The sequence below is a fragment of the Rhinopithecus bieti genome, unplaced genomic scaffold, assembly GCF_001698545.2.
Source record: "Rhinopithecus bieti isolate Rb0 unplaced genomic scaffold, ASM169854v2 scaffold_28055, whole genome shotgun sequence".
Classification (NCBI taxonomy): Eukaryota; Metazoa; Chordata; class Mammalia; order Primates; family Cercopithecidae; genus Rhinopithecus; species Rhinopithecus bieti.
This window is the reverse complement of record NW_016812914.1, coordinates 1,632,434-1,642,765: the sequence shown is the minus strand read 5'-3', so window position 1 is coordinate 1,642,765 and position 10,332 is coordinate 1,632,434. Positions and strand designations below refer to the sequence as shown.

Sequence of the window (10,332 nt, the reverse complement as noted above, 5' to 3'; positions counted from 1 at the left end):
TGCAAGCTCCGCCTCCCGGGTTCACGCCATTCTCCTGCCTCAGCCTCTCGAGTAGCTGGGACTACAGGCGCCCGCCACCTCGCCCGGCTAGTTTTTTTGTATTTTTTTAGTAGAGACGGGGTTTCACCATGTTAGCCAGGATAGTCTCGATCTCCTGACGTCGTGATCCGCCCGTCTCGGCCTCCCAAAGTGCTGGGATTACAGGCTTGAGCCACCGCGCCCGGCGACCGCAAAGTTTTATACTGGGAGGGTATTTAGAGCTCAGTGCCTTGGTCCACCTGTCTGTAGATTGGGGGTGATTTTGCAGTTTTAGGACTTGGCTCCTGTCTGGGCTGAACCCAGAAGGAATTTAGGAAGCAAGGCTCCCCTTTGGAAATTTCTAACCCACCCCCTCTAGCCACGCCCCTTGTGCTCCTTGCCACCAGATTTATAAATGACCACACCTGTTTCTTCTGAAGGCCAATAGGTTGCACCTGTGGGCGATCCAGCCCCTGCCTTAAGCCCAGCCCCTGGGCTCTGATAGGTTGTCCCAAGCTCCCTCTGTCTTCCTACTGAGATTCCATTGGCTTGCCCCTGCCCCGCCCCCCCAAGATAGGCTGGACTTAACCCTTTCCTCTCTAAATCTCCCTTCCAGTGCAGTTTGACAGTCCAGAGTGGGAGAGGACTCCAGGCTCAGCCAAGGAACTCCGGAGACCCCCACCCAGAAGCCCCCAGCCTGCGGAGCGTGTGGACCCAGCCCTGCCCCTGGAGAAACAGCCGTGAGTGGGGAAGCTGAAGGTGGAGGAGCCCCGTTGAACGTATCTGCAGACTCCAATGTATCAGGCAGAAGTTTTTTCGTTTTCCCAGATTAGAGGAACTGGGAGAACTTAGATTCATTCATCCACTTATTTCGTTTCTTCAGCTAATCTTTACTGGGCGCCAGAGCCTGCTGTGTGCCAGGCACCCAGGTAGACACAAAACAATCTGATGGGGTCCCTTTCCCTCTGGTATCAAGTTCTGGTTTCAAATCCCTTCTCTCCCCTCCTGGCTGTGTAGCCTGGGGCAAGTCACTTAACCTCTCTGAGCCTCAGGTTCCAACAGAAAAGGAAATTTCCCTCCTTAACCTGAGTGGGGTTTACAGCCTCAGAGCCAAGAGACAGAAATCATTCTCAGCCAGAAGTTCTTGGTTCCTGGGATGGAACCAGGGGGCGCAGCATTTTGGTGGGCTCGCAACTCCGTACTGGGGTCGCACATCAGCTAGGAGACGCTGACTGTGTGTCTTTCCAGCCTGGGAGGTCCTTGAGGGACTGCCCAAGTCCCCGGAATCCAGGCCATATTATCTTTTTTTTTTTTTTTTTTGAGACGGAGTCTCACTCTGTCGCCCAGGCTGGAGTGCAGTGGCCGGATCTCAGCTCACTGCAAGCTCCGCCTCCCGGGTTCACGCCATTCTCCTGCCTCAGCCTCCCAAGTAGCTGGGACTACAGGCGCCCGCCACCTCGCCTGGCTAGTTTTTTGTATTTTTTAGTAGAGACGGGGTTTCACCGTGTTCACCAGGATGGTCTCGATCTCCTGGCCTCGTGATCCGCCCGTCTCGGCCTCCCAAAGTGCTGGGATTACAGGCTTGAGCCACCGCGCCCGGCCCAGGCCATATTATCACAGTCACGCCTAAATCTCTTCGGTGGGCCATACAGAACTGGCTATTTAACTCTGAGGCCTAGGGAGTGAAGACTGTTCTCTTTTTCTCTGTCTCTTCCTCCCTTGCTCCCTCCCTCCCTCCCCGAGTCTTGCTCCGTCACCCAGGCTGGAGCACAGTGATGCCATCTCAGCTCACTGCAACCTCCGCCTCCCAGGTTCAAGTGATTCTCCTGCCTCAGCCTCCAGAGTAGCTGGGACTACAGGCCTGCACAACCACGCCCGGCTAATTTTTGTGTTTTCAGTAGAGACAGGGTTTCAGTATGTTGGCCGCTGGTCTAGAACTCCTGATCTCGTGATCTGTCCACCTCAGCCTCCCAAAGTGCTGGGATTACAGGTGTGAGCTACTGCGCCCGGCCCTTCCCTCTTCCTTCTTTTCTCTTCTCTCCTCTCCTCTTTTCTCTCTTCTCTTTTCTCTTTTTATTTTTGACAGAGTCTCGCTCTTGTCGCCCAGGCTGGAGTGCAATGGCACATTTCATCTGGCTGCAATCTCCGCCTCCCCAGTTCAAGCAATTCTCTTGCCTCAGCCTCCCAAATAGCTGGAAATACAGGCTCCTGACACCACACTTGGCTAATTTTTGTATTTTTAGTAGAGATGGAGTTTCACCATGTTAGCCAGGCTGGTCTCAAACTCCTGACCTCAGGTGATGTGCCTGCCTTGGTCTTCCAAAGTGTCGGGATGACAGACATGAGCCACTGCCCTTTCTTTCTTCTTTCCTCTCCTTCCTTCCTTCCTTCCTTCCTTCCTTCCTTCCTTCCTTCCTTCCTTCCTTCCTTCCTTCCCTCCCTCCCTCCCTCCCTCCCTCCCTTCTTCCTTTCCTTTCCTTTCCTTCTTTCTCTTTCTCTTTCTCTTCTCTTTCTCTTCTCTTTCTCTTTCTCTTTCTCTTTCTCTTTCTCTTTCTCTTTCCCTCTCCCTCTCTCTCTCTCTCTCTTTCTCTCCTTCTTTCAGACAGGGTCTCGCTCTGTTGCCCAGGCTGAAGTGTAGTGGCACAATCATAGCTCACTGTACCCCTGAACTCCCGGGATCAAGCCATCCTCCTGCCTTCGCCTCCTCCATGAGACCACAGGCACGCCATATGTGCTTATTCTCTTTTCAGATTTCTTTCATTATGAACAACAGCAAAGGCTCTGGAGCTTCTCTGTCTTTGATACCTTGCTTGCAACTGCAGACCCCTTTGTGAGCACATTGAAGCAAAACATGAGGCTGGGCGCGGGGGTTCACGCCTGTAGTTCCAGCGCTTTGGGAGGCCGAGGTGGGCAGATCATGAGGTCAAGAGATCGAGACCATCCTGGCCAACATGGTGAAACTCCAACTCTACTGAAAATACAAAAATTAGCTCTGCATGGTGGTGCATACCTGTAATCCCAGCTACTCAGGAGGCTGAGGCAGGAGAATCTCTTGAATCCAAGAGGTGGAGGTTGCAGTGAGCTGAGATCACGCCACTGTACTCCAGCCTGGTGACAGAGAGAGACTCCCTCTCAAAACAAAACAAAATAAAAAAACATTAAGAAAGGGGCTGGGTGCTGTGGCTCATGCTTGTAATCCCAGCACTTTGGGAGGCCGAAGCAGGCAGATAACCTGGAGTCAAGAGTTCGAGACCAGCCTGGCCAATATGGTAAAACCCTGTCTCTACTAAAAATAGAAAAAAATTAGCCAGGTGTGGTGGCGGGCGCCTGTACTCCCCGCTACTCAGGAGGCTGAGGCATGAGAATAACTTCAATCTGGGTGGCGGAGGTTGCAGTGAACCAAGATCGTGCCACTGCACTCTAGCCTGAGAGACAGAGTGAGACTCCGTCTCAAAAGAAAAAAGAAAGGGACAGGCGGGTGAGGTACAAGATGAAGCACCGCTTTTGTGAAAGTGATTGAAGTTGACAAGGACACGAGGGAGGCTGTGAAGATCAATGTCAGGTATACTATAACCAGGGCTGCTCTTGAAAAATCCAAGGGGATGGGCCAGGCGCGGTGGCTCAAACCTGTAATCCGAGTACCTTGGGAGGCCAAGGAGGGCAGACAACCTGAGGTCAGGAGTTCCAGACCAGCCTGGCTGACATGGTGAAACCCCATCTCTACTAAAAATACAAAACTTAGCCGGGTGTGGTGCTGTGCACCTGTAGTTCCAGCTACTTGGGAGGCTGAGGCAGGAAAACTGCTTGAACCCGGGAGGTGGAGGTTGTGGTGAGCCAAAATTGCACCACTGCACTCCAGCCTGGCAACAGAGCAAGACTCTGTCTGAAAATAAATAAATAAATAAATAAAAAGAAAAATCCAAGGGAATTTTCCTTCTTCATTTGCCGGGAGGCCACAAGCCCACACACAAGCTGTGCATGGACCCAACTGATCTCAGAGTGGGTTTTGTTTGTTTGTTTGTTTGTTTGTTTGTTTGTTTTGAGACAGAGTCTCACTCTGTTGCCCAGACTGGAGTGCAGTGGCTGGATCTCAGCTCACTGCAACTTCCACCTCCCTGGTTCAAGCCGTTCCCCTAACTCAACCTCCCGAGTAGCTGGGATTTCAGGCACCCACCACCACGCCCAGCTAATTTTTTTGTATTTTTAGTAGAGACGGGGTTTCACCATGTTGGCGAGACTGATTTCCAACTCCTGACCTCCGGCAATCCGCCCACCTCGGCCTCCCCAAGTGCTGGGATGACAGGGCCCCAGAGTGTGTTTGAAGGGGGACAGTCCTTGATGAGACATCTGTCTGCACTCCATAGGTGGTTTCATGGCCCCCTGAACAGGGCGGATGCAGAGAGCCTCCTGTCCCTCTGCAAGGAAGGCAGCTACCTAGTGCGGTTCAGCGAGACCAGCCCCCAGGACTGCTCCTTGTCTCTCAGGTGAGACCTCAGCCTCACAGGGATTGCGTGGGTCACAGGATTGTATGAGTCACCCTTTTGGGTTAATTCAGAGGGAACGGGAGGGTGTGGCTCCAGCAGCCATTGGGAAGGGCTTCCAGGTCAGTGGGTGGGACTTCTAGGAGAAGGGGTGGGACTTCCGGGGAGGCCATTACCTGGTTGCAAATTGAGGATGAGCTCCCCATCACTGGAGGTATACAAGAAGATGGAGTGGAAGGCACAGAGGAGGTCCAGGCCTCAGGTAAGACGAGGAACTAGGTGCACAAGATTCCTTTGGACTCCCCTTGTCCAAAAATGGAGGTATATCAATTTGTGTCTGTCTGAAGCCAAAATTTCAGGGTGTGCCTGTAAGCGTTTTAAGTTGAGACCCTGTTTGTATGCACTTCCGTCCCTAAAATTCTGTCTAATTATAAACCTAAGATTCTGCTAGGTGTCTGAGTGCAAGATCTAAAAGCACAAGATTGGAGCTGGGCACGGTAGTTCATGCCTGTAAACCCAGCACTTTGGAAGGCCGAGGAGGGCGGATCACTTGAGGTCAGGAGTTCGAGACCAGCCTGGCCAACATGGTGAAACCCCTTCTCTCCTAAAAATACAAAAATTAGTCGGGCATAGTGGTGCATACCTGTAATTCCAGCCACGTCGGAGGCTGAGGCAGGAGAATTGCTTGAACTCGGGAGATGGAAGACTACAGGCACACACCACCACGCTCGGCTAATTTTTGTATTCTTAGTACAGACAGGGTTTTGCCATGTTGGCCAGGCTGGTCTCAAACTCCCAGCCTCAAGCAATCTGCCTGACTCGGCCACCCAAAGTGCTGGGATTACAGGTGTGGGTCACTGTACCTGGCCTCTTCCTATTATCATTTTTATTATTATTATTATTATTTGAGATGGAGTCTCACTCTGTCACCCAGGCTGGGGTGCAGTGGCACAATATCAGCTCACTGCAGTCTCTGCCTCCCAGGTTCAAGGGATTCTCATGCCTCAGCCTCCGGAGTAGCTTGGACTGCAGGTTCCTGCCACCATGCCTGGCTAATTTTTGTATTTTTAGTGGAGACGGGGTTTCAGCATGTTGGCCAGGCTGGTCTTGAACTCCTGACCTCAAGTGATCCACCTGACTTGGCCTCCCAAAGTGCTGCGATTACAGGCATGAGCCACCGTGCCCGCCTAATTTTTTAATGTTTTTCTGTGCAGATGGGGTCTCACTCTGTTGCCCAGGCTGGTCTCTAACTCCTGGCCTGGAGCAATCCTACAGCCTCAGCCTCCCACATCACTGGGATTACAGGTGTGAGCAACTATTCCAGCCACCACACTGCTGTTTACCAGAGACTGGAGATGCACGAGCACCTGGCCCTTGGCACTGTGGGAGGTGGCTTTGGGGATGGTGGCTTTCTGGGTGGGCCCAGGGTACTAGGAGTCCCTTTCTCCCTCATCACCCAGGAGCAGCCAGGGCTTCCTGCATCTGAAGTTCGCGCGGACCCGAGAGAACCAGGTGGTGCTGGGCCAACACAGCGGGCCCTTCCCCAGCGTGCCCGAACTCGTCCTCCACTACAGTTCACGCCCACTGCCGGTGCAGGGCGCCGAGCATCTGGCTCTGCTCTACCCCGTGGTCATGCAGACCCCCTGACAGCGACCCTCGGCCCCCTTTTGAGTCCTCAGGCCCAGAATTGTATCCCAAAGCCTTCTCATGGCCTAGAAAATAAATAAGTTATTATTTGTGTTAGTTTCCTTTCTGGGCTGCAGAGGGAAGTGGGATCACTGACTCCCAGCGGGAAAGCCCTAAGCAGCCCCGGAAAGGGGGACGATGGGGTAATTGAAACCCTGGATGAGGCCGGGCGTGGTCGCTCACGCCTGTAATCCCAGCACTTTGGGAGGTTGAGGCAGGCAGATCACCTAAGGTTGGGAGTTCGAGACCACCCTGACCAACACGGAGAAACCCCGTCTCTACTAAAAATACAAGATTAACTGGGCGTGGTGGCGCGTGGTAGTAGCTCTAATCCCAGCTACTCGGGAGGCTGAGGCAGGAGAATGGTTTGAACCCAGGAGGCGCAGATTGCAGTGGGCTGAGATCGCACCATTGCACTCCGGCCTGGGGAACAAGAGCGAAACTCCGTCTCAAAAAACAAAGCAAAACAAACGAGAGAAAACCTCGAGGCCTCAAGGGCCACGCACATCCCCAGCTCTTTGTTTTGGGAGCAGAGTTGGGACTGGAACCTGAATCTCCCATAGGGAGAGACCAGAACTCAGAGAGCAAGAGACAGAGCAGTGTGGAGCAGATGAAAACCGCACTCCTTAGAAACCGACAGACACAAAGATGGAGAAACTGAGGGGGGCCAGGCTCTCGGGCCAGCCCCGCTCCCTCCTCCCGGCAGCAGTGGCTTGATCTGCAGAAAGGACATCTGTCCCCATGGAAACAGCAGAAGTAGGGGAGGGGAGCTGGGCCTAGCTGGTGTCACTTCAAGGTGACAGGCAGAAGACCCGGGGGGCTCGTAAACACCACGAATCCCCTGACCTCCCCGCTCCTCCCCCCACCTCCAGGCCTGCCTGGGGGTGATGCCAGCTGCAGAGAGGGTCTTCCAGGGCAGTTTGGAAGCCAGAGCACTACTTCCTGCTCCTTGGATTTGTCCCTACAAGTATAAGGTGGGAGGGGGGCTTTGAGTTGTCACCAAGTTCCTTGGCCACAGTGGGCCTCTCCAGCCACCCCTGGGAGCTCTGGGACCCCCCACATGACCCCTTAAATCTTTTTGGTGCATGTATGTGACAGGGACTCTACCACCCAGGCTGGAGGGCAGTAACATAATTATAGCTCACTGCAACCTAAACCTCTTGAGGCTCAAGTGATCCTCCCCACTCAGCCTCCCAAATAGCTGAGACCACAGACATCAGCTGCACCACCACGCCTGGCTAACTTTTGTATTTTTAGTAGAGACGGGGCTTCACCATGTGGGCCAGGTTGGTCTCGAACTCCTGACCTCAGGTGATCCGCCCGCCTCGGTCCCCCAAAGCGCTGGGATTACAGGCGTGAGCCGCCGCACCTGATTTCTTCAGACCTTTTTAGCAGTCCCAAATCGCCACAAACACCAGCTTTGCTTTTTCTTCACAAGCCTTTATTAAGCGTTCTTGGGAAAAGTGGGAGCGAGATCCATCATCATAGAAATGAGGACGGGGTCTCAGGATGGGGCTGTCAGGCTCCCAATCCTCCTGCTTCTTTTTTTTTTTTTTTTTTTTTGAGATGGAGTCTCACTCTGTGGCCCAAGCTGGAGTGCAGTGGCGCAATCTTGGCTCACTGCAACCTCCGCCTCCCAGGTTAAAGCCAGGCTGGTCTCAAACCCCTGACCTCAACTGTTCCACCCGCCTCAGCTTCCCAAACTGCTGGGATTACAGGCGTGAGCCACCGTGCCTGGCCTCGATCCCCCTTTTTTGTGTGTACCTATGGGTGGGGTCCCGTCGAGGTCGCCTGGGATCTCTTACTCCTCTCCCACTTTGGGGAACCCTCTTGGCCTCGGCTGCTGGGTGGGGCCTGGGCTAGGAAAGACCCTGACCATAGAAATGGGGTGGCCGGGCCTGGGGCTGGGGCAAGGTCTGGGAGCCAGGTGCGGCTGGCAGGTGGCCAGCTGCGGGAACGAGGTTGAATAAATGCTCTGGCCTCTCTGGTCCTTCCCCTCTCCAGAGCGGTCCTCAGTCTTCTTTGGAGGCCCCCGAGGCCGGTATAGGACATTGCTGTAGAATGCATTTCCTAGGATGGATAACACAGATCAAGAGGGAACAGTCAGTAAAGACAGCCCAGCCCTCTCCGGCTAACCTCTGGAGGATTTGTCTCTCTTTTCTTTGTGTGTGTGTGAGACGGAGTCTTGCTCTGTCGCCCAGGCTGGAGTGCAGTGGCGCGATCTTGGCTCACTGCAAGCTCTGCCTCCCGGATTCACGCCATTCTCCTGCTTCAGCCTCCTGAGTAGCTGGGACCACAGGCGCCCGCCACCATGCCCGGCTAATTTTCTATATTTTTAGTAGAGATGGGGTTTCACCGTGTTAGCCAGGATGGTCTTGATCTGCTGACTTCATGATCCGCCCACCTTGGCATCCCAAAGTGCTGGGATTACAGGCTTGAACCACTGCGTCCGGCCGTTTTTTTTTTTTTTTTTTTTTCAAACTTTTGTTTGTTTTTTGAGACAGGATCTGTCTCTGTCACCCAGGCTGGAGTGCAATGGGGAAACTATAGCTCACTGCAGCCTCTACCTCCCAGGTTCAAGCAATCCTCACACCTCAGCCTCCTGAGCAGCTAGGACCACGGGCGTGTGCCACCAAGCCTGGCTAATTTTTTTGTTGTTGTTGAGATGGAGCTTGCTGTGTCACCTAGGCTGGAGTGCAATGGGGCAGTCTTGGCTCACGGCAATCTCCGCTTTCTGGGTTCCAGTGACTCTCCTGCCTCAACCTCCCGAGCAGCTGGGACTACAGGCACAGGCCACCACGCCTGGCTAATTTTTGTATTTTTAGTAGAGACTGGGTTTTACCATGTTGCCCAGGCTGGTCTCAGACTCCTAACCTGCCTCGACCTTCCAAAGTGCTGGGATGACAGGCATGAGACACCATGCACAGCCTAATTTTTAATTTTTTTCTCTTTTTTTTTTTGAGACCGAGTCTTGCTCTGTCACCCAGGCTAGAGTGCTACGGCGCGATCTTGGCTCAATGCAACCTCTGCCTCCTGGGTTCAAGTGATTCTCCTGCCTCAGTCTCCCAAGTAGCTGGTATTATAGACATCCGCCACCATGCCTGGCTAATTTTTTGTATTTTTAGTAGAGACAAGGTTTCACCATGTTGTCCAGGCTGACCTCAGGTGATCCACCCACCTTGGCGTGCCAAAGTGCTGGGATTACAGGCATGAGCCACCACGCCCAGCAATTTTTAATTTTTTTGTAGAGATGGGATCTTGCTAGGTTGCCCAGGCTAGGGGCTTTGTCTCTATTTCTGAAAAACGTGAATATAAGATATAGGAGCCAGGCTTCTCCTCCATCCCTCCTCCCTCCTTCCCCTAGGTGTGAGCACAGATGCAATGGGTCTTTGTCAAGCAGCTGCAGTTCCCACCTCCTCCGCCCCACCCTCCCTTACCTGGGCTGTTACCTGAATCCCTTTGCTGGCAGCAGCGGCGGCCCCTGAACCAGGCGCCCAGCACGAGCGCCACACCCACACCTCCTGCCCCCAGCAGCACGAAGAGGAGTCCTGTGTCGGGGTGAAGAGATGGTCTAAGCAGGAGGGGAAAGGGTGGTGGTGGGGGAGGAAGATGCTGGGGGAGGAACACAGGGCAGGGCTCACCTGGGAAGCTTGGGGTCAGATTTCTGTTCTGTGTGGGGTCATCTGCAGAGAAGAAATCTATGTCATGGGGAGTACCAGGCTTCTCCACACTCCAAGAACAGAGCTTACGTGGGGGGACCTAAGTGTTCCTCCTCCTGCCAGGCTTTGTGGTTTTGGGCAGGTGTTCACTCTGAACCTCAGTTTCCTCTTCTGAAAAATGAGACTCGCAGAATGCGGTGGCTCAGGGCTGTAATCCGAGCACTATGGGAGGCTGAGGCAGGAGGATCACCTGAGGTCAGGAGTTCGAGACCAGCCTGGCCAACATGAGGAAACCCCATCTCTACAAAAAATATAAAAATTAGCTGGACATGGTGGTGGACGTCTGTAATCCCAGCTACTCAGGAGGCCGAGACAGGAGAATCGCTTGAATCCAGGAGGGGGAGGCTGCAGTGAGCCGAGATCGTGCCACTGCACTCCAGCCTGGGTGACAGAGTGAGACTCCGTCTCAAAAAAGACAAAAAAAAAAA

At 53.5% G+C, this 10,332-nt stretch overlaps 2 protein-coding genes across 4 annotated transcripts in view; one reads left to right on the top strand and one right to left on the bottom strand.

Annotated features, from left to right (window-relative positions):
• SHD (Src homology 2 domain containing transforming protein D) overlaps positions 1-6,236 on the top strand; it is an 11,350-nt gene extending 5,114 nt beyond the window's left edge. Inside the window, exons 2-4 of the mRNA XM_017847151.1 lie at positions 625-758; positions 4,383-4,502; positions 5,960-6,236. Coding sequence (XP_017702640.1) covers positions 625-758; positions 4,383-4,502; positions 5,960-6,146 — 441 coding nt within the window. The 3' untranslated portion in view covers positions 6,147-6,236. The remainder of the gene's footprint in view (positions 1-624; positions 759-4,382; positions 4,503-5,959) is intronic.
• Positions 6,237-7,604: 1,368 nt separating this feature from the next.
• Positions 7,605-10,332, bottom strand: part of TMIGD2 (transmembrane and immunoglobulin domain containing 2) — a 10,658-nt gene continuing 7,930 nt past the window's right edge. For 2 of the 3 annotated variants that reach the window (XM_017847223.1, XM_017847225.1), the window contains 3 exons: positions 9,827-9,868; positions 9,623-9,733; positions 7,605-8,255 (listed from right to left, as the gene is read on the bottom strand). In XM_017847223.1, the coding sequence (XP_017702712.1) occupies positions 7,987-8,255; positions 9,623-9,733; positions 9,827-9,868 (422 nt within the window). In that variant the 3' untranslated portion in view covers positions 7,605-7,986. The remainder of the gene's footprint in view (positions 8,256-9,622; positions 9,734-9,826; positions 9,869-10,332) is intronic. The other variant, XM_017847224.1, reaches the window with a different exon arrangement.